Source organism: Pseudophryne corroboree, chromosome 2 (genome assembly GCF_028390025.1).
Source record: "Pseudophryne corroboree isolate aPseCor3 chromosome 2, aPseCor3.hap2, whole genome shotgun sequence".
Lineage (NCBI taxonomy): Eukaryota > Metazoa > Chordata > Amphibia > Anura > Myobatrachidae > Pseudophryne > Pseudophryne corroboree.
In genome coordinates, this window is record NC_086445.1 from 221,621,455 (window position 1) to 221,645,606 (window position 24,152).

General features: G+C 47.7%; 1 protein-coding gene across 3 annotated transcripts in view; it reads right to left on the reverse strand.

The window, feature by feature from the left end:
- MARS1 (methionyl-tRNA synthetase 1) overlaps nt 1–24,152 on the reverse strand; it is a 314,707-nt gene that overhangs the window by 52,908 nt on the left and 237,647 nt on the right. For all 3 annotated transcript variants that reach the window (XM_063952367.1, XM_063952361.1, XM_063952362.1), the window contains exons 14-17: nt 11,405–11,522; nt 4,118–4,331; nt 2,990–3,121; nt 2,745–2,849 (exon numbers count right to left, since the gene is read on the reverse strand). In XM_063952367.1, the coding sequence (XP_063808437.1) occupies nt 2,745–2,849; nt 2,990–3,121; nt 4,118–4,331; nt 11,405–11,522 (569 nt within the window). The remainder of the gene's footprint in view (nt 1–2,744; nt 2,850–2,989; nt 3,122–4,117; nt 4,332–11,404; nt 11,523–24,152) is intronic.

Genomic DNA, 24,152 nt, shown 5'->3' on the forward strand with positions numbered 1-24,152 from the left:
CTACCCAAGGCGCCGATAAGAAGCCAAGTGGTAGCATTTGAAAGTAAGAATGGATTTTTACAGAAACCCCTAAGTAGGCCTGTGTAAATTCGAGATCCATCGTAATCCGGTATTACTGCGGATCCCAATCTGCAGTCACCGACTGCAAGTATTCCATGATGAACCCGTACTGTCTGCAGGGTCAGTATCGGACTGACAGAGTCATCCAGCTTTGGAACTATCCCAAAGCGAAATATAACCGCGACTCGGGTGTTGACTGCGGTATCAAAGTACTGAGACTACTATAGCCTGTGTCTCTGTAGCACCGCCGTCTTGTCCTCTGACCTAGGCAGACCTGTCTTGGCCATGGCCATGATGGAAAACCGTCGACTGTATTTTCATAATCTGTGAATCCAACTGTGCGGATCCACCCAGTACCGCCTATCCACAACTGACGATCGGAGATGCTGGAACGCCATTATGGCATTGGCTTGTCAGTGGCGTAGATGTAAAGGCCACTGAAACTTGGATAGAGACCTCTCAAAGTAAGTGGCCGTACCATAACCTTAGTCTGCCACATGTCCTGTATTACGGCGGCGAAAAGACCGAGTCGTAAAGACAATATCCTGAGTAGTTCTATTCAGGAATTTGCGTAGACAATGGTAGGAAATCAGATATTCCTGCGAAAAGCAGGTGTCCAAAACCGGACCAAACCTGTAGCCAGCGCCAGGTAATGCCTCTATTCTCGTTCAAAATCCGACATCGCCTGTTAAGAACGTAGCCAAAGTGGACGTTGTGCCGCCACTATCTGACGTCCACAGTAGCTGTAAACAGCGAGAAGTGGAAGGTGTTCTTCTTGTAGTGCAATGTGAACTGGAGTGCCATGCCCTACAGCTTTGTTAACCCCAAACTCCCACTAAAGCAGGGCGAAGCAACATCCCTACTGCTGTGGGCGAAGCAACATCCCTACTGCTGTGTCCTGTAGGGTATGCTCCGTCGCGTAATTAAACGTCGTAGACCGAAACGGACAAGGGATAACAGTTGAGAACCTGACGGACAGGCCTGTTGACATGAGGACTGGCGGTGAATCGACCGCAAACAAAGCAGCTGCAACAATCATTTATCAGACAATAAGCAAATTTGTCTCCCCCAGGTAGTACATGCGCTCGCATCCCAAAGAGGAGCAGCAAGGGTCTGTGTGTGCAGTCGCATTTGTCCGACACACTGTCTGACCAACTTTGCAGCGAAGCTGCTTGTTTGACTTTGCATTAGACTTACTGCTCATGTACACCAAGCAGTAAGTACAGAAGGACAGACCCGTATCGTGACTTAGTATGTAAGTAAAGTGTGTTTAATCTGCCTTACAGTGCACGCTGTATAAAAACCACTAAAAATCCTAACACCACCCCGGCTCCTCCAGAGGCTGAGTGTTGTAGTGCAGCAACTTACTGGGAAGAACCAGGAAGTAAAGTTAAAATGGTGTCCGCCATGTGCTTGCAAGAATAGATTCTAATTTTATCTGATACATCAATCTTCACGATATTATATATATATATAAATATACACCCAATCAGACCTGTGTAAATATATATATATAAGTATGTATATATATATATATTACATCCCTATACACACATCCAGATTATAGATATATCATATTGCCCAGCAGTCATATTATTGTGACCCCCTCACAGGCTTAATAGCCTGAGCTGTTTGCTGCCTAAACGCAGCTTAGTTATTGGGGCCTCCCTGCGGGCATTCCTCCCCCTCCTCTGTCCTACAGCGTTGGACCGCGGCAGCTATGAGAGCTGTCCGCGGTCATGAAGCTGCAGACTCCCCCCCCCACTGGATTTCCGACTATCCAGCGGATGGGAGCCGGGGAGCGGCGGAAACAGGGTCCATGAAGCGGCGGGACATTGAGCGGCCGTGGCCGGAGCGGCTTCCGGAGACTGGGGAGCTGATGAAAGAGCGGGCCGCGGCAGTAGCTGTCCGCGGTTGGCTCGCCTGCTCTCCACTCCAGAGCCGTGTGAACCGAGGGAGGAGGGCGGCATGTGCAGACGCCAGAGGTGCGGTGAGCGGTCCTGCGGCAGTGCCGGGGACCGCTCGCTGGCTCCCCTGCAAACACTCAGCGACGCCGTATGACCGGCGGGTAGGGAGCGCGGATGGGAGCGACGAGTGGCAGGCAGCAGGGGTTGATATATTATTATAAATAAAATACAGCCACATAGAGGGCGGCAGCGTGAGCTGACCGCCCGCAATAAACAGTAATAGAAAGTAAGTGAGCGGCGGCAGTGAGAGCTGCCTACCGCTCAGTACCTGCACCACCCGTGGAGGCCATGACGGGGCTTCTCTGCCAAGCTCCGTCCTGCTTCCATGTGCAGCCTGAGGCTGCAGTCAGCTCTGCTGATTTTTGTCAATGACGGGGCCCTTTTCATGGGCACCGGCAGACCATCTGCTGCCCTTCTGCAGCACCAGCGATCCCGGACCCACGCTTTTTGATAAGCAGGGAAGGGATCGGGTAGAAAAAATGAAAAATAATCTTGTTTGAAGAGTCTAAGGACATCCTGTCCACTTGTACCTTCCGACTAGAGGCACAGAAAAATACTGAAGTCTCTATGGGAGTATGGAGGGGGTAACCAGTTACTAATTTAAATATTTAAATGTGCCATTTCCGGCTACGCCCCGTCCATATCCCAAGAGTACTCCAGTGACCCCTAGTGGATGAAAAAGAAATAACTGTTCCTCCCCGGACAAATACTACTTACTGTTCCTGCTGTGTTCCTTTTATACACTTCCATGGTTCATTGATTTGGATGTACTGGTTTCCATGTCGAGAAATGTTCAGAATACATCTCAGGGCATCACGGATGCTGGAAAAGGAAAGTTGTCAGATTTTGTGGAATACATAGTGTATAACATTCCACTAATAGTGGCAATTCCTGAATATGCCATATTAAAATATGAAGTCTACAATACAGGGACCGTTCCCCAGACCCTCTGAAAGACCTACCGAACTTTCTCCAGCAGCTGGTTGTATTGGCGTAGCTCTGCAGTGACCTGAGCCAAGAGCCTCTTATCCTCGGAAAGCAGCTCCATTTCCGGAACAAGTCCATTAAAGAACTTCTGCACAAACATGCCAGCTCTGAAATAAATTAACAATTAAGGATTTTCCTATGCATTCATACTCTTAGGCTTTGGGACAATATATGAAGTGATTTACTGTATTTCAGTTGGGATCATGGGCCTAGCACCATCAGCCGTGGCCAACCTGTGACTCTTGAGCCGCATGCGGCTCTTTCTTTATTCAAATGTGGCTCCCGACACTCAGTCACCTGACCACAATAGATCCTGGAAACTGGTGCACTCCAGCCAGACACACAGCAGCACTACGGCGACTGAAAACTGAGGGAGCCAGATACTGGGCTGTAGTGACATATGAGTGTGGGCTGGAGTGATAAAGAAGGATCCTGGTAGGAGAGACATAATGGGGGAGCTCGCCGGAGTGATACAGGAGGGTGCTGGCTGAAGTAACACGGGAGGGTGCTGGCAGGAGTGACACAATGGGGAGCTGGCTGGAGTGACAAAGGAGAATCCTGGCAAGAAAGACACAATGGGGAGCTGACTAGAGTGACACAGGAGGGTGCTGGCTGGAGTGACACATTGACACATGGGAGAGCTGAAGTGTATTATGTGAATATGGCTTTTTCAATATATTTTATGTGGATCTGGATTTTTTAATTATTTTATGTGGAAGTGTATTTTTCAATGTATTTTATGTGGATCTGGCATTTTCATTGTATTTTATACCAGGGGTGTGGCAGGCACAAGGTCACACCCCATTTTTGCACACGCGCTTTTGGCTTGATGTCGGATTTGTTGGCTCTTTGTCTCTGACTGGTTGGCCACCCCTGATGTACATCCTTAGGCACCCAATAACATTAATACAAAGTGGGGCATTTGAGAATCATAACACACATGTATTAGGTCTAGATTCAAGTCATATTGGGAAAAATAGTTCACTACACACATTGCCTGGGACACCTTTAATATTGTGTCCTTGGAAACTGAATTAAACACTGGCAGCTATGCAACCCTTTTAGTCAAGTTGAGAGCCCAGTTTTGCAATCTCTCATTGTACCTGTTAACAAAGTTGCCCAAGTTATTAAGTAACTCAGAGTTGTTCTTCATCATCAGATCGCTCCAGCTGAATGCACTGTCCTGTCCCTCAGGCCGCAGGTACAGCAGGTAGAATCTCCAGATGTCAGTGGGGATACCGGTGTCCTTCGCCATGTCACCAAACACACCCACACCCCGGCTCTTTGAGAACTTCCCATCTTCATAATTCAAATATTCTGTGCAAAAGAATATTCAGAATTGATTGCATTTCAAAAATTTTGTTTTGCCAAAGGATGAAAATGTATTTTATGTTCCTAGAACAAAGGGGCAGATGTATTAACCTGGATAAGGCATAAGGAAGTGATAAACCAGTGATAAGTGCAAGGCGATACACGCACCAGCCAATCAGCTCCTAACTATCAATTTGCATATTGGAGCTGATTGTCTGCTACGTTTATCACCTTGCACTTATCACTGGTTTATCACTTCCTTATGCCTTCTCCAGGTTAATACATCTGCCCCTTAATTACTAGAGACTGCGCATTTATTAAAGTGCAGTATACAAAAACTCAAAATTCACAATTATGGGGCAGATTTAACAAGTAGTGATATTCTTGTTATCACTAGGTACAAAATGTTAAAGGGTACTCCAACCAATCAGCTCCTGTCAGGTCTTTAAAAAAAAATTACAGGATCTGATTGGCTGGAGCACCATTTAAAACATTGGGGCAGATGTATTAATCTGGAGAAGGCATAAGGAATTGATAAACCAGTGATATGTGCAAGGAGATAAAAGCACCAGCCAACCAGCTCCAATATGTAAATTAACAGATAGGATCTGATTGGCTGGTGCCTTTATCACCTTGCACGTATCACTGGTTTATCCCTTCCTTATGCCGTCTCCAGGTTAATACATATGCCCCATTAAGTAATAAGTGATGACAAGAATATCACTCGTAGTTAAATCTGTCCCTACTCTTCTTTCAAAAAAAGTTTCCATTAGGGGTGCTGTGAGCTAGCACAATATATTTGGCCAAGCACCAATGGATTCATAATAACGCTACACCAGGTGAAATAAAAACTTGCATAAAAGTACTAATTAAAATAATAAGATTTTATACCTACCGGTAAATCTTTTTCTCGTAGTCCGTAGAGGATGCTGGGGACTCCGTAAGGACCATGGGGGATAGACGGGCTCCGCAGGAGACATGGGCACTTTAAGAAAGACTTTGGATCTGGGTGTGCACTGGCTCCTCCCTCTATGCCCCTCCTCCAGACCTCAGTTAGAGAAACTGTGCCCAGAAGAGACGGACAGTATGAGGAAAGGATTTTAGTTAATCCAAGGGCAAGATTCATACCAGCCACACCAATCACACCGTATAACTTGTGATATACTATCTAGTTAACAGTATGAAAAAACAAAATCGCATCGGTCCAAAACCGATGAAACTATAACATAACCCTTATGTAAGCAATAACTATATACAAGTCTTGCAGAAGTAGTCCACACTTGGGACGGGCGCCCAGCATCCTCTATGGACTACGAGAAAAAGATTTACCGGTAGGTTTAAAATCTTATTTTCTCTAACGTCCTAGAGGATGCTGGGGACTCCGTAAGGACCATGGGGATTATACCAAAGCTCCCAAACGGGCGGGAGAGTGCGTATGACTCTGCAGCACCGATTGAGCAAACAGGAGGTCCTCCTCAGCCAGGGTATCAAACTTACAGAATTTTACAAAGGTGTTTGACCCCGACCAAGTAGCAGCTCGGCACAGCTGTAGTGCAGAGATCCCTTGGGCAGCCGCCCAAGAAGAGCCCACCTTCCTAGTGGAATGGGCCTTAACCGATTTTGGTAACGGCAATCCTGCCGTAGAATGCGCCTGCTGAATCGTGTTACAGATCCAGCGAGCAATAGTCTGCTTTGAAGCGGGAGTGCCAACCTTGTTGGCTGCATACAGGACAAACAGTGCTTCTGTCTTCCTGACTCTAGCCGTTCTGGCCATGTAAATTTTCAAAGCCCTGACCACATCAAGGGACTCGGAATCCTCCAAGTCACGCGTAGCCACAGGCACCACAATAGGTTGGTTCATATGAAAAGAAGAGACAACTTTAGGTAGGAATTGAGGACGGGTCCGCAATTCCGCCCTATCCATATGGAAAACCAGATAGGGGCTTTTATGTGATAAAGCCGCTAATTCCGAAACTCGCCTAGCCGAAGCCAAGGCTAACAACATGACCACCTTCCAAGTGAGATATTTCAACTCCACCGTTTTAAGTGGTTCAAACCAATGTGACTTAAGGAAACTTAACACCACATTAAGGTCCCAAGGCGCCACCGGAGGTACAAAAGGAGGCTGAATATGCAGTACTCCCTTCACAAACGTCTGTACTTCTGGGAGAGAGGCCAATTCCTTTTGAAAGAAAATGGATAAGGCCGAAATCTGAACCTTAATAGATACTAATTTTAGGCCCAAATTCACTCGTTTGTAGGAAGTGAAGAAAACGGCCCAGATGGAATTCTTCCGTAGGAGCATTCCTGGCCTCACACCAAGAAACATATTTTCGCCATATTCGGTGATAATGTTTTGATGTCACGTCCTTCCTAGCCTTTATTAGTGTAGGAATGAGCTCATCCGGAATACCTTTTTCCGCTAGGATCCGGCGTTCAACCGCCACGCCGTCAAACGCAGCCGCGGTAAGTCTTGGAACAGACAGGGCCCCTGTTGCAACAGGTCCTGTCTTAGAGGAAGCGGCCACGGATCTTCTGTGAGCATCTCCTGCAGATTCGGATACCAGGTCCTTCATGGCCAATCTGGAACAATGAGGATTGTTCTCACTCCTCTTTCCTATTATTCTCAACACCTTGGGTATGAGGGGAAGAGGAGGAAATACATAGACCGACTGGAATACCCACGGTGTCACTAGGGCGTCCACAGCTACCGCCTGAGGGTCTCTTGACCTGGCGCAATACCTTTGTAGCTTTTTGTTGAGACGGGACGCCATCATGTCTATTTGGGGCAGTCCCCACTGACTTGCAATCTGCGCGAAGACTTCCTGATAAAGTCCCCACTCTCCCGGATGTAGGTCGTGTCTGCTGAGGAAGTCTGCTTCCCAGTTGTCCACTCCCGGAATGTACACTGCTGACCGTGCGCTTACATGATTCTCTGCGCAGCGAAGAATACTGGTGGCTTCCGCCATCGCCACTCTGCTCCTTGTGCCGCCTTGGTGGTTTACATGAGTTACTGCGGTGACGTTGTCTGACTGGATCAGAACTGGTTGGTCGCGAAGCAATGCCTCTGCTTGACGTAGGGCGTTGTATATGGCCCTCAGTTCCAGGATGTTGATGTGGAGACAAGTCTCTTGACTTGACTAAAGACCTTGGAAATTTCTTCCCTGTGTGACTGCTCCCCAACCTCGGAGGCTCGCGTCCGTGGTCACCAGGATCCAGTCCTGAATGCCGAACCTGCGGCCCTCTAGGAGGTGAGCACTCTGCAGCCACCACAGGAGAGATACCCTGGCTCTGGAGGACAGGGTGATCCGCTGATGAATTTGTAGATGTGACCCGGACCACTTGTCCAGTAGGTCCCATTGGAAAGTCCTCGCATGGAACCTGCCGAAGGGAATGGCTTCGTATGATGCCACCATCTTTCCCAGGACTCGAGTGCAGTGATGCACTGACACCTGTTTTGGTTTCAATAAGTTCCTGACCAGAGTCATGAGTTCTTGAGCTTTTTCTGTCGGAAGAAAAACCCTTTTCTGGTCTATGTCCAGAATCATGCCCAAGAAGGTCATTCAGCCGCGACTTTGGAATATTGAGAATCCAGCCGTGTTGCTGTAACACCTTCAGTGAAAGTGATACGCTGTTCAGCAACTTCTCCCGTGATCTCGCTTTTATGAGGAGATCGTCCAAGTATGGGATAATTGTGACACCCTGCTTGCGCAGGAGGACCATCATTTCCGCCATCACCTTGGTGAAAATCCTCGGGGCCGTGGAAAGCCCAAACGGCAACGTCTGAAATTGGTAATGACAATCCTGTACCGCAAATCTCAGGTACGCCTGATGCGGAGGATATATGGGAACATGCAGGTATGCATCCTTTATGTCCAGAGATACCATAAAATCTCCCCCTTCCAGGCTGGCGATGACCGCTCTGAGCGATTCCATTTTGAACTTGAACCGTTTTAAGTAAAGGTTCAGGGATTTTAAATTCAAAATGGGTCTGACCGAACCGTCCGGTTTCAGGACCACAAACAGAGTTGAGTAGTATCCCTTCCCTCTTTGAAGCAGGGGAACCTCAACCACTAGTTGTTGAAGACACAATTTGCGAATCGCATGCAACACTATCTCCCTTTCTAGGGGAGAAGTCGGTAGCGCCGATTTGAAAAACCGGCGAGGGGGCACCTCTTCGAATTCCAGCTTGTATCCCTGAGAAACAATTTCTATTGCCCAGGGATCCACCTGTGAGTGAACCCAGATGTGGCTGAAAAGTCGAAGACGTGCCCCCACTGGAGCGGACTCCCTCAGGGGAGCCCCAGCGTCATGCGGTGGTTTTTGCAGAGGCCGGGGAGGACTTCTGTTCCTGGGAACTAGCTGTGTTGTGCAGCTTTTTCCCTCTGCCCTTACCTCTGGCAAGAAAGCACGATCCACGTACTCTTTTGCTTTTATTTAAACGAAAGGACTGCATTTGATAATGAGGCGCTTCCTTAGGTTGTGAGGGAACATAAGGCAAAAAATTCGATTTACCTGCCGTAGCTGTGGAGACGAGGTCCGAGAGGCCTTCTCCAAATAATTCCTCACCCTTGTAAGGTAAAAACTCCATATGCCTCTTTGAGTCGGCATCACCTGTCCACTGTCGGGTCCATAAGACTCGCCTAGCAGAAATAGACATAGCGTTTATTCTGCAACCCAGTAAACTAATGTCTCTTTGAGCATCCCTCACATATAAGACAGCATCTTTTATATGCCCTAGGGTCATTAAAATGGTATCCTTATCTAGGGTCTCAATTTCCGCTGATAAGGAATCTGTCCATGCTGCTACAGCACTACAAACCCAGGCCGACGCAATTGCCGGTCTGAGTATCGTACCAGAATGTGTGTAAATGGACTTCAAGGTAACCTCCTGCTTGCGGTCAGCAGGATCCTTGAGGGTAGCCGTATCTTGGGATGGGAGCGCTATCTTTTTTGACAAGCGTGTCAATGCTTTGTCTACCCTAGGGGAGGATTCCCACTGTATTCTGTCCTTTGGCGGGAAAGGATACGCCATAAGAATCCTTTTGGGAATCTGCAGTTTTTTGTCTGGAGTTTCCCAAGCTTTTTCGCATAATTCGTTCAGCTCATGTGAGGATGGAAAGGTGACCTCAGGCTTCTTTCCTTTATACATGTGTACCCTCGTGTCAGGGACAGGGGGTTCCTCTGTGATATGCAAAACATATTTTATTGCAATAATCATATATCGAATACATTTAGCCACTTTTGGCTGTAATTTTGCATCATCGTAGTCGACACTGGAGTCTGAATCCGTGTCGGTATCTGTGTCAACTATTTGGGATAGTGTGCGCTTCTGAGACCCTGAAGGTCCCGGCGACCTTGGGACAGACATGGTTTGACTCCCTGACTGTACCCTAGCCTCAGCTTTGTCTAATCTTTTGTGCAATAAATTTACATTAGCACTTAAGACATTCCACATATCCAACCAGTCAGGTCTGGAGGAGGGGCATAGAGGGAGGTCTGGAGGAGGGGCATAGAGGGAGGAGCCAGTGCACACCCAGATCCAAAGTCTTTCTTTAAGTGCCCATGTCTCCTGCGGAGCCAGTCTATCCCCCATGGTCCTTACGGAGTCCCCAGCATCCTCTAGGACGTTACAGAAAAAACAATCTTTAGTTTTTGCAAGCTCACTGATCAGTACATTTCTCCTGTGCCAATTGGGAGATAAAAATCAACAGAAGCAAGTTCCACCCACTCAAGACGCAAGGCATTTTTATGTTGATAGACTCCTCCTATACCTACATTGGGAGAATGATCTGATTTGGGTGAAAACTTGATGATCCACAGAATGAGCCATGGGTTGGGCCTTGTAAAAGTCAATGACACCTACTCAAAACACCTGAGGGAAGATCATATGGTCAGAACCAAAGGGGACTCTGAAGGAGGAAATCCCCAATAAGGCCGTAAAAGGGCTTGGCTAAAGAATGGGGAGCAGCAGATTCATGCCCAACTTAAATACCACGTGGTGAAACTGCTGATGGGGGTTTACCGCCCCCTGAAGGAAAGTGCTGACCAAGATTAGGAAATAGCGACCTCTGAATAGGAAGCAACACTGCCAGACCTGGACCTAGAGGGAGATGAAAGCCATCCCTCATACTAGACCGGCCCTGGAGAACAGCGCCGCGGCTTTGTTTAGGATAATCTGCGGGATGTTATGGGACAATCACTTACAAAGCAAAACCATACCTGTAAGGGATTGTTCCTTTGAAAAAACATTGGAGATCAGCTGGCAACTTGGACCTCCAGCAATCTTGGACACAATTACATCCCGCTAAATACTGGTATATTTCTACTGGTAGATACTTAACCTTAAGAATGTTTTTTGAAACCAAATGTATTTTTTTTAAATTTATTTATTTTTATTTATAATTGTAAATACCGCATACTTTTGTAATCTGGCGTTTTTATGTGTTGTTTTTTTTTTTGGGGGGGGGGGGGGTTTGCTTAAGTGCTTTATGTGAATTCATTATTAATGCATGATATATTGATACATACTGCGCTCTTTAGACGATAATTTTTAAACCCTTATTTTTCAATTTGAGTAAAGCAGAAATACTCATTCTAGATTGCAATTATCAAACACACACATTATATAATTATGTGTGTGTATATATATATATATATATATATATATATATATATATATATATATATATATATATATATATATATATATATATATATACACACACATACATACATACATACATACATACATACACACACACACACACACACACAGACACACACACTGCATACACAGTCAGCGGCAGCAGTCAGGTATAGAATTAGGACTCAGGTGCAGGTATAGTGCTCCAACGTTTTGATGCCTTTATTGCATCATCATCAGTGCTGCTGCTGACTATATTTATTTGGGAGCTATGTTTTATATTTGTACTCATCTACATTAATAAATACATTACTATATATCGTTCTACATGTAAACAATGTATTTCTGTGTCGGATTATCTTGTGTTTTAATTACATTCATGGAATCAAAAAAATTCAAGAAGGATTTTTCATAACACATACGGGTTGTTTACCTGTAGCTATGAGATGGTTGACTAACGTGTAGTTCTCCTCCGCTCCCAGGAGACAGGATGGGAAAATGACACTATGGAAAGGAACGTTGTCCTTTGCCATGAAGTTATAAAGCTGGACCTGAGCACGGGAAGATGAAGAGATTGCATATTAAATATAAACAGACATATTAAGCCAGCTGATTACTTTTGTAACAGGTGGACAATTATTTTGATTCATTTATACTGTATTTATGGTTTTCCGGTTGGTGTGGTTTAATGCAGATTCACTTCAGAGCAATGGAGCCATCTGATCAAACAGGATGGCAGCTCTCACTACTAACTGCAATTTTCAATGACATCACTCACTTGTATCTCTTTCAGAGAATACAAAAGTACAAATATTTTCTTTAATAATAGGTACTGTGAAAATAATATTCAAGCAAATGGTCTTATGGTGCGATTCTCGCATACTATTTGATCTTTGTAGTTCAAATAGCATCACGTCTAGTTCAAGTCGCACCATGTTTAGTTTGCGATGCAATGTACGCTCCCGTGTAGTCAATATCGCAAAGCAAAAATAGGATTTTGGTACTTACCAGGTAAATCCTTTTCTTTGAATCCATAGGGGGCACTGGAGTACTCTTGGGATATGGACGGTTCCACAGGAACTAGGCACTGAATAAGTTAAAATTTGAGACTACTCCTCCCCTCCATATCCCAGAGTACCTCAGTGTTTTTTTACTGAGCCGAACAGGAGCTATAGAGGTTAACAATGGAGAATTACATATAACAAAAATGGACAACAATAAAGTTGACACATAACGTTACTGAAAACTAACAGTTGACACCAACCAGATAGAACTTGCTAATTTGAAACAGTCGGTAAGAGTGTGTTACTATAAGATTTTCTGAACCTACCACACCAGGTAAAACTGCTCTGGGTGGGCGTCCAGTGCCCCCTATGGATTCAAAGAAAAGTATTTACCTGGTAAGTACCAAAATCCTATTTTCTTTTTCATCCACTAGGGGTCACTGGAGTACTCTTGGGACGTACCAAAGCTTCCCCCGTGGGCGGGAGAGCTGTCTGGCACATGTAACACTAGACGGCCAAAGCTAGATGCTGATGCCGCAAAAGTATCAAACTTGTAAAAGCGCACAAACGTGTGCACTGAAGACCATGTAGCCGCACGGCAAAGCTGTGTCGTAGAAGCTCCACGACCAGCTGCCCATGACGTTCCTACAGAACGTGTGGAATGAGCGGTTACTGATGTAGGCGGCTGTAACCTAGCATGAAGGTAAGCCTGACGTATGGTCCGTTTTATCCATCTGGATAAGGTCTGCTTAGAAGCTGGCCAACCTATCTTGGCCGCATCATAGAGGATAAACAACGTATCCGTCTTACGAACTGTAGACGTTCGGGATACATAAACGCGTAGTGCGCGTACCACATCCAAGGTTCCAGAATCTCCTGTTAACACAGGAACTACTATTGGTTGATTGATGTGAAAAGAGGACACTACTTTTGGTAGGAAAGCGGGATTCGTCCGAAGTTCCGCTCTATCATCATGAAACACTAAATACGGTGACTTGCATGACAAGGCACCCAAATCTGAAACACGCCTTGCCGAAGCCAAGGCTAGGAGAAAAATTGTTTCCCAAGTGAGAAACTTAATATCCACTTGTTGTAAGGGTTCAAAATAAAAAGACTAAGAAATCTAAAACCAGATTCAAGTCCCATGGCGCAGTAGGTGGAGTGAATGGAGGCTGTACTCTGAGGACACCCTGCATAAAGGTGTGTACCGACGGCAATAGAGCCAATCTTCTTTGACAATAAATTGACAACGCAGATATCTGCACCTTTAGTGTGGATAAACGCAGACCTCCATCTAACCCCATCTGTAGAAATAACAAAAGACGGGATAACTTGAAAGATGATGTCGGAAACGTCCGAGCTTCACACCAACCTATATAGGCACGCCAAATTCTGTAATAATGAGCTGCCGTAACCGGCTTCCTAGTTTGTAACATGGTTGGTATAAACGATTCTGGAATGCCCTCTCTTCTTAAGAGGGCTGTCTCAACAGCCACCCCGTCAAACGCAGCCGCGCTAAATCGGGGTAAAGGAACGGACCCTGTTGTAACAGGTCCGGACGTAGTGGGAGCGGCCAAGGATAGTCTGCGAGTAGACCGCGGAGATCCGAAAACCAAGCTCTCCGAGTCCAATGAGGCGCCACTAGTATGACTGTGACGGACTCTCTTTTGATCCGTTTTAGCAATAGAGGGAGCAGCGGAAACGGTGGAAACAGATACACGAGACTGTATGGCCACGTGATTGTGAGAGCATACACCGCCACTGCCTTTGGATCTCTCGTTCTGGACACGTACTGGGGCGTTTGATTATTGTGGCGAGATGCCATCAGGTCCACTTGCGGGTAACCCCACTACTGGACCAGCATGTGAAACACTTCTGGATTTAATGCCCATTCTCCTGGATGAAAATCCCGACGGCTGAGATAATCCGCCTCCCAGTTGTCCACTCCCGGAATGAATACTGCCGACAATATCACTTGGTGATACTCGCCCCAATTGAGGATTCGAGCTACTTCCCGCATTGCCATGCGGCTTTTCGTTCCTCCTTGTTTGTTGATGTATGCGACCGCCGTCGCATTGTCTGACTGCACCTGAACAGCATGAGCCTGCAGCATGTGCACTGCTTGTCGTAGCGCATTGTAAATTGCCCGGAGTTCCAGGACATTTATAGACAGCAATCTTTCGTGATCCGCCCAGAGACCCTGGAGCTGATAATTTTGAACTACAGCTCCCCAACCTCCGAGACTCGCGTCCGCCGTGAGAATTATCCAATTCCAGGCGCCGAACCGTTTCCCTGCGGTTAGATTCTGTACTTTGAGCCACCAGAGTAGAGACACTCTGGCCCTTGGAGACAACCTCACCCTGCGGTGAATCTGCAGATGCGAGCCCGACCACTGTGTGAGCACATCCAGTTGAAAAGGACGTGAGTGAAGTCTTCCGAACTGAAGCGCTTCGAAAGCCGCCACCATTGTGCCTAAGAGCCGAATGCACAAATGAACCGAGACTGTGCGTGGTTTGAGCACTAATTGTACCAGATGACGAATGACTTGTACTTTCTGTTCGGGTAGGTAAATTCTTTGATTTACCGTATCGAGAATCATACCTAGGAATTGAAGTCGTTGAGACGGAATTAAATGTAATTTCTTGAAGTTGACAATCCAACCGTGGTGAACAAGTACATTGTATGTCAGCAACGCCTGTTGAAGGAGGATTTGTTGAGACGGAGCTTTGATGAGTAAATCGTCCAAGTACGGAACTATTATCACTCCCAGGGATCTGAGATGAGCTATCATCACACACATCACTTTGGTGAATACCCGAGGCGCTGATGAGAGGCCAAACGGTAGAGCCTGAAACTGGTAATGGTTCTGCCGTATTGCAAACCGCAAGAACCTTTGATGAGGTGGCCAAATCGGAATGTGTAAGTACACATCCTTGAGATCCAGCGCAATCATGAATTCCTGTGGCTCTAGGCCTGCAATTACTGACCGCAGAGATTCCATCTTGAATCTGTAGTAAGTGACGTACTGATTGAGACCCTTTAAGTTCAATATTGGCCTGACTTTGGTACCACAAACAGACTGGAATAATAACCCTGACCCTGTTGGTGTACAGGGACCGGAATCAACACTGCTGCATCCAGCAGAGACTGAATGGCAATCTGCAGAACCGCCTTCTTGTCGTCCGACACAGGCAGCCGTGTACTGAAAAACCGCATTGGCGGGAGACAGTCGAACTCTATTTTGTAACCTTTTAAAACTAAATTGCGGATCCACCCATCTGTGGACGTCTGAAGCCACGCCAACTGGAATGACTGAAGGCGTGATCCCACAATAGGAGATCCGAGATGGGCTGGGAGCCAGTCATGCCACTGGCTTGCCAGGGACTTTAGTATCCTGACGAGTGGTATTGGTTTGTTGGAAACCACGTCCCCGACCTAGTCTACCAGGTGTGGCCGTTCCCCTGCCACGCCCGCGAAAGGACTGAGGTCTAAAGGATTTGAACGCCGGTCCAGAATATCTCCTTCTAGGTACTGTTGGAGGTAATGGTAAGAAAACCGACTTTCCTCCCGTGGCCTCAGAAATCCATTTGTCCAATTCAGGACCACCATCACCGTCATGCGGTGGTAGTGGTGGAGGACTTAACCTCTGACTGGGTTGAGGTTGTGGAACCTCTGCCTCTACCCCTATGGTCACGGGAGGCGGAAGCTCCTCCAATTGGCCTGGCCTCGAAATCTGGAAGGGGCACGAAAGGATCGAAAGGAGGGACCCCTATAGGGCCTGCGAGGGGCTGGAGCAGCAGAAGGAAGATAAGTCGACTTACCTCCGGTGGCCTGAGAAATCCAGGCATCCAGACCCTTACCAAAGAGGATCTCTCTCGTAAAGGGCAACGCTTCTGCAGCCCGTTTGGACTCCGTATCCGCTTGCCACTGCCGTAGCCAGAGAGCTCTGCGGGCCGAAATTGCTAAAGCGGAAATCCTAGCACCGAGAATACAGATGTCCTTGGAAGCATCGCAAAGATAAAGGGCTGAATCACGGATGTGTTCTGCCAACTGTATCAGCTGATTCGCCGGCAAATCGTCCCGAATTCCAGAGGACAATTGCTCCGCCCAAGCTTCCATCGCCTTGTTGACCCAACAACCTACCTGCGCCGGGCGATGTAATACCCCCGCCACCGAGTAAATAGTCTTCAAGCTGGATTCCAACTTCCTGTCCGACGCCTCCTTAAGCGAAGTCACTCCAGGAACCGGCAGAACCGTCTTCTTGGACAGATGAGACACCGAAGGATCCACAATCGGAGAGGTCTCATAACGCGTCCTGCTATCTGCGGGAAAAGGATAGGAAGACAACATTTTTCTTGATACCTGAAACTTCGCTTCTGGATGTTTCCAGGCTGCCGTGATGAGCGCATCTAGCTCCTCCGAAACTGGAAAAGTCACCGGCAAGCATTGGTTGGTGCCAAACCTTGAAGGGCGTAAGGCGTCCTGCTCAGTCTCCTCCACCTGTAATACCGAGCGAATAGCAGTAATAAGAGCCTCTATACCCCGAGCTACTGGTTCAGAGTCCTCGTACACCTGATCGTCATCAGTATCCTGTATTTCTTTTTCATCCACTAGGGGTCACTGGAGTACTCTTGGGATATGGACGGCTTCCGCAGGAAACAGGGCACTGAATATTTAAATTTAGAACTCTCCACCCCTCCATATCCCCAAGTACCTCAGTGTTTTTTCTGTGCTCATACACTAACAGAGGCTTGTGTGGGTTCCCACACTTTTCTTTGAATATTGATTTTAATTTTTACTTTTTTATACTACTCCAGCACATCCCTTCCCAGTTTCTACTAAAAACATGGGTCCGGGATAGTGCCGCTGCACGGAGCAGCGCATGGCGTGTCGGTCCTCACAAAGAGCACCCTCACAGCCACACGCAGCCCACTGAACTGCTGCAAGAGCTGGACGGAGCTTACAGAAAGAAGCCCCGTCGCAGCCATGAACTGATGCAACAGCTGGACGGAGCTTACAGAAAGAAGCCCCGTCGCAGCCCTCCCTACAAGGAGACAAGGTATGCTGGGGGGGACGGGGCGGTCAGCGCGCGCTGCCGCCCCGCTGTGTGGGGTCCGTGTTCATCACCGCCGCCCGCACCCGCTGCTAATACCAGCGCCCGCCCCAGCCGCTCCGTCCACGCTGTACGGACTTCAAAGCCAGCGCTACGAGGAGAACCGCCGCAGCACAGCGCTCTCACTAGCGCTGCCGGAAGCCGCTACACGCCGCTCCAGCCAGCCGAACTCAGTTCACTCGGCCGCTCTCCTCACAAGCGTCCCCCGCCTCCCTGCAATGACCATGTCAGCTTCCCGGCACCCGCTCCCCGCTGAGACACACGGAGCACAGGGGGGAACAAGTCTAATCAGGCAGCGCTGCTGCAAGGGAAGAAAAACTTATAATATGCTGCATGACAGGCTGCCAGATTCATATGCACCGTAGGTTATATTAATAGACTATTGAGCTTATATTAAACACAGGAGGCATGTATTGTAACCTGACCTGTGATTATCAGTGTAAGCATGGCATGGGGGCCATTTTAACCATGCTTCCTGTTTCTAATTCCAGAACGTTCCTGTCCTACATCTCTACTCCACCGGAGGCGCAGGGGTGTTAGTGGGAATTTTTGGTTCAGGATTTATATAGGCTGGCCATGTGAATGCACTTCGGCCATATATATATGTATATTACACATTACTGAGTCGTGCATGTGTCTGTCTTTGTCTATTGTGTTGTCTGTCTGCATAATGAGTACGGCACCAGCAAAGACTAAAAAATAAGTTTTACTGCAATGTCTGTACATGAATCTACCACATGTTCAGTATGTTTTGTAGGTTTCCACTCCAGAACCCGGTTTCATTCCTATGTTACGCAAATGTAATGGCTGGGTTGCAATTAGAATTGGCCGCCGCTCGACACGAGCGGCAAGATCGGAGTCTCGGGTGAGACCGCCACATCTAATGGAGGAGTCTCAGCCGTTGCAAAGGTCCAACTTCACTTTGGGTAACAAGGTGTTAATTTAATTGGTCTTATAATTTAACCGTTTCTGCTATGTTGCAGTCTGACAATTCTATGCCAAACCTCACGGCGCTAAATAAGGGTGAGGAGGGCACATTAGACCAGCAGTCAGATAGTGCGGTTTTTGACAGCCCAGACATTGATAATGACCAGTGCGTCAGTCTCTGAAGTTTACAGAGACTAAGGAGCCTCTAACATATAATAAGTTGTATTTACTAAACGACAGAGATCTCCAATGGGGTTCTTATTTAGGATATCTTAATAAGATGTTAGTAGAAACACAAAATAACCGAATAACCGGTTCTATACCTCACAGATTTAAGTCTACTTACCCGTTTCCACACAGTGACATATACATTGGAGAATCCGCCATTGGTGGATTCGTCTGTGTCAAACCTTATAAAGACCCTTCAGACGTAAGATAGAAGGGCATTTGGGTCACTAAGGTGCTCTTTGTATGGGAACAATGACGATCATGTTATACTTATCGTTAATCAAATCTGAGAAGCTGCTGAGTATCTATGTACAGCTTCTGCTGCCGGCTGTTGGCTCGCTTCTCACTTTTCTTCATCGCTAGTTACAGCACGACAAGTACTCTGGCTGCGTTCTTGGCAAGCGGAGTCAGAGGTCAAAAGAATACGGTGGCCAGAAGTTTTTTGGTCCTAAATTGGACAAATGCAGTTCTCAGGCCAAGGCGGGGGTGGGGGTGTGTGGGGGGTGGTGTGGGGGGGGTTGGGGGGAGTCTAGTTTCCTGCCATTGCCTCCACCGGTACCAAGACGGAAATACTCTGGTCCGGCGTTCAAATCCTTTAGACTTCAATCCTTTCAAGGCTGTGGTACAGAAACAGTCACGCCTTGTAACGCCAGGGCGCTAAAGTCACCAACAAGCCAGTGGCTTGATGGGCTCCCAGGCCATCTCGGATTTCCAATTGTGGGAGCGCGCCTTCAGACGTTACATTTGCCGGGATTCCAGACATTCACTGATGGATGTATCCGCAATTTAGTGTTAAAAGAAAGCTGTCTCCCGCCACTGCGCTTTTTCAAGACAGGACTGCCTCTGTTGGACGACAAGAAGGCGTTTTGGCAGATTGCCATTCAGTCTCTGCTGGATTCAGCAGTTTTTAATTCCAGGCCTGGTACATCAACAAGCTCAGGGTTATTATTCCCGTCTGTTTGTGGTACCGAAGCCGGAGGGCTCCGTCACAGTCTCAATCAGTAAGTCACTTACTACAGATTGAAGATGGAATTTCTGCGGTCAGTAATTGCAGATTTGGAGCCACAAGATTGCATGATGCGTACTTACACATTCCGATTTGGTCACCTCATCAGAGGTTCTTGCGTTTTGCAATACGCCACAACCATTAACAGTTTCAGGCTCTATCGTTTGGCCTCTCGTCAGCGCCTCGGGTATTCACCAAAGTGATGTCTGTGATGATAGCTCATCTCAGATCCCTGGGAGTGACAATCGTTCCGTACTTAGACGATCTGCTCATAAAAGCTCCGTCTCAACAGATGCTCCGCCAACTTGCGCTGCTAACGTACACCACGGTTGGAGTGTCAACTTCAATAAATCGCATCTAATTCCGTCTCAACGACTTCAATTCCTAGGTATGATTCTCGATACGGTAAATCAAGCAATTTACCTACTACAACAGAAAGTATAGATTATTCGCCATCTGGTACAATTAGTGCTCAAGCCACGCACAGTCTCGATACATTTGTGTATTCGCCTATTAGGAACAATGGTGGTGGCTTTCGAAGCGCTTCAGTTCAGAAGATTTCACTCGCATCCATTTCAACAGCATGTGCTCGCACAGTGGTCGGCCTCGCATCTGCAGATTCCCCACAGGGTGAGGTTGTCGCCAAGGGCTAGGGTGTCTCTACTCTGGGGCTCAAGGTACACAATTTAACCGCAGGCGGCGGCTGGAATTGGATAATTCTAACGGCGAACGAGAGTCTCAGAGGTTGGGGAGCTGTAGTTCAAAATTGTCAGCGACAGGGTCTCTGGGCGGATCACGACAGATTACTGTCTATAAATGTCCTGGAACTCCGCGCAATTTACAATGCACTACGACAAGCAGTACACATGCTTCGCTCTCAGACTGTCCAAGTGCAGTTAGACAACGCGACGGCAGTCGCATACATCAACAACCAAGGAAGAACGAGAAGCCGCATGGCAATGCGGGAAGTAGCTCGAATCCTCAATTGGCCAGAATACCACCAGGTGATATTGTCGGCAGGGTTCATTCCGGGAGTGGACAACTGGGAGGCGGATTATCTCAGCCGTCGGGATTTTCATCCAGGAGAATGGGCATTAAATCCAGCAGTGTTTCACATGTTGGTCCACAGGTGGGGTTACCCTCAGGTGGACCTGATGGCATCTCGCCACAATTACCAAACGCCCCAGTATGTGTCCAGAACGAGCGATCCAAAAGGCAGTGGCGGTGGATGCTCTCACAATCGCGTGGCCATACAGCCTCGTGTATCTGTTTCCACCGTTTCCGCTGCTCCCTCGGTTGCTAAAACGGATCAAAAGAGAGTCCGTCACAGTCATACTAGTGGTGCCTCATTCGTCTCGGAGAGTTTGGTTCTCGGATCTCCGCGGATAATCGCAGGCGATCATTGGCTGCTCCCACTACGTCCGGACTTGTTACAACATGGTCCGTTCCTTTACCCCGATTTAGCGCGGCTGCATTTGACGGGGTGGCTGTTGAGACCGCCCTATTAGGAAGAGAGGGCATTCCAGAATTGGTTATACCAACCATGTTACGAGCTAGGAAGCCAGTTACGGCAGCTCATTATTACAGAATTTGGCGTGCCTATATAGGTTGGTGTGAAACTCAGAAGTTTCCGACATCATCTTTCAAGTTATCCCGTCTTTTGTTATTCTACAAACGGGGTTAGATGGAGGACTGCGTTTATCTACACTAAAGGTGCAGGTCTCTGCTTTGTCAATTTACTTTCAAAGAAGATTGGCTCTATTGCCGTCTATACACACTTTTCTGCAAGTTGTCCTCAGAGTACAGCCTCCATTCATTCCACCTACAGCACCATGGGACGACTTGAATCTGGTTTTAGATTTCTTACAGTCTTCATATTTTGAACCCTTACAAGAAGTGGATATAAGTTTTCACTTGGAAAACAATTTTTCTTCTAGCCTTAGCTTCGGCAAGGCATGTTTCAGTTTGGGTGCCTTGTTATGCAAGCCACCGTATTTGGGGTTTCATGATGACAGAGCGGAACTTCGTCCGAATCCCGGTTTCTTACCAAGAGGTAGTGTCATCTTTTCACATCAATCAACCAATAGTAGTTCCTGTGTTAACCGGACATTCTGGAATTCTGGATGTGGTACGCTCATTCCGCGTTATGTATTCCGAACGTCTACAGTTCGTAAAACGATACGTTGTTTGTTCTCTATGATGCTGCCAACATAAGTTTGCCAGCTTCTAAGCAGACCTTATCCGGATGGATAAAACGGACTATACGTCAGGCTTACCTTCATGCTAGGTTACAGCCGCATACATCAGTAACAGCTCATTCCACATGTTCTGTGGGCGCTTCATGGGCATCTGGTTGTGGAGCTTCTACGACGCAGCTTTGCTGTGCGGCTACATGGTCATCAGTGCACACGTTTGTGCACTGTTACAAGTTTGATACGTTTGCGGCATCAGCATCTAGATTTGGCAGCATAGTGTTACAGGTGCCAAACAGCTCTCCCGCCCACAAGGGAAACTTTGGTACGTCCCAAGAGTACTCCAGTGACCCCAAGTGGATGAAAAAGAAAGTAGGATTTTGGTACTTACCAGGTAAATCCTTTTCTTTGAATCCATAGGGGGCACTGGATGCCCACCCAGAGCAGTTTTTACCTGGTTTGTAATAAGCTCAGGGGATCTTATGGTAACACATTTTCACCGGCTGGTTCAAATTATAAAGTTCTATCGGTTATGGTGTCAACTGTTTAGTTGTCAGTAACGTTATGTGTCAACTTTGTTGTTGTCCGTTATGTTATATGTAATTCTCCATTGTCAACCTCTCTATAGTTCCTGTTTGGCTCAGTAAAAAACACTGAGGTACTCGGGGATATGGAGGGGTGGAGAGTTCTAAATTTAAATATTCAGTGCCCTGTTTCCTGCGGAAGTCGTCCATATCCCAAGAGTACTCCAGTGCCCCCTATGGATTCAAAGAAAAGGATTTACCTGGTAAGTACCAAAATCCTACTATCTACCACCGCCTCATCTAACTGAGGCATATCATCGTCAGATTCCTGCAACACAGAGGCTAGCAATCTCTTTTTAGAAGCCTGTGGGGGAGGACTAAAGGAAGGGGCATGGGAAGGGATTACAGCCCTAGAGAGCCCTTCCACCGATTTTGCCAGGGAAACAGCCCATGCTGGTTCTGGCTCCGGTACCGACACAAGCTGTCGGAACCGGGTCATCTCTCTATCTTCCCGAGAAGCCTTCAGTTCCCTAGTCAGCAGGGATATAACCTCTGTGAGCTGTGCTGTCCATGCAGGGGTGCTCTGGGGTTCTGATGAGGACTGGGCAGATGGTTCTGACCCCCCATCCTCACATAACTGGCCCTGTTTTTGTGCTGCCTTGGAGCCTTTAGACGCCATGGCCTGACCTAGCACCTGTCACCCTCCCCTAATCACAGCAATATGCAGAAAGGGAGGGAAAAGCAGGGAGAAGCGCAGCCACAGTCCCAATGTAAGCTCTAATAAAGTATAGGTGCCCCCGTGCCCCCACTGCAACCGGCTCACTGTGTCCAGAGGATCCGATTTGCTTCTTCCCCCCGCGCTGCAGCCTCGGAAAATGGGCACCAGCAATAAGCTCCGCCCCCCTCCGCAAAGGCGCTAAATTCAAACTTGCTTAGCGCCTCCAGCGCGATCCCCGTGCCGGCTCTGTGAGCCCCGCTGAACGGGGATCCGTGCGCGGGAAGCGGGGGGAGCGAGCCGCGGCCGCCAGGAACCGGCGCTAAGAGCGGGGGGAGCACTAAGAGCAGCCTGTCTGTAGAAAAAAAAAAAAACACAAACACAGTCCATATAAAATAAAATAGCCACCTTACATAAAGAACAGCCATTTACTCACCGCTGTGTTTGCTCTCGGTGGGACGGCCCCGACACGCGCCGCACATTCTTACCGCTGCCAGAATCTTCTGCCGACGGAGCGGCCCTGACACGCGCTGCACGCAGCGGTGTCCGGCCAGCTCCGGAGAGCTCAGTGTCTCCTTCAGCCCGGGGCCCATCCCGAGCCGCACGCAGCTGCGATGGGACCCCTCCGGCAGCCTCCCGTGGTGCAAACGGGCAGTGGCAGAGCTGCCAGCCTGTGAGTGCAAGAAAGATAAAAAAAAAAATTCTTCAGAGAAGACTCAAGTGTGACCAGCTCCCTCTGGGCACAAAACAAAGACTGGCTTGGAGGGGGGACATAGTAGGGGAGGAGCTAGCCACAGTGTTTGAGTTTTAAAGTGCCAGCTCCCAGTTACGGCCTACTATTTACCCATTGTAACTGCGCTCCAGTGTCCCCTAGTGGATGAAGGAGAAATAATGGAGAACAAAAATTTGGAGGATAAAATAGGGAAAGATCAAGAACCACTTCCTCCTGCTGCGAGTCGATCGTCATCCTAGAGGGGAAGTCGGAAGACCACTTGTACTACTTCGACCAAGCAAATGACTGTCCAAAAGTCCTTTGCGAGGAAGATGAAATATAACAGCAGTCATCCTGTTGCAAAGCGGATAACTGAGGCCTTGACAGCTATGTTGGTGTTAGACGTATGTCTGGTATCTGCCATTAGTGCAGTGGGACTGCAGTGCCAACCCTAGATAGGCCAAGTATTTGTGCCGCACACCTGTGTCGCTTAGCAATACAGCTACCTCATTGCACCTCTTTGACGTCTTTGCATGATGTGCTGTTTGGGGCATAGTTTTTGAATAGTGCCATCCTGTCTGCCACCGCAGTGCCACTCCTAGATGGGCCAGGTGTTTGAGCCGCACACTTGTGTCGCTTAGCTTAGCCATTCAGCTACCTCATTGCACCATGTGCTGTTTGGGGCCTATTTTTTTTTAAATCTGCCATCCTGTCTGACACTGCAGTGCCACTCCTAGATGGGCCAGGTGTTTGAGCCAAA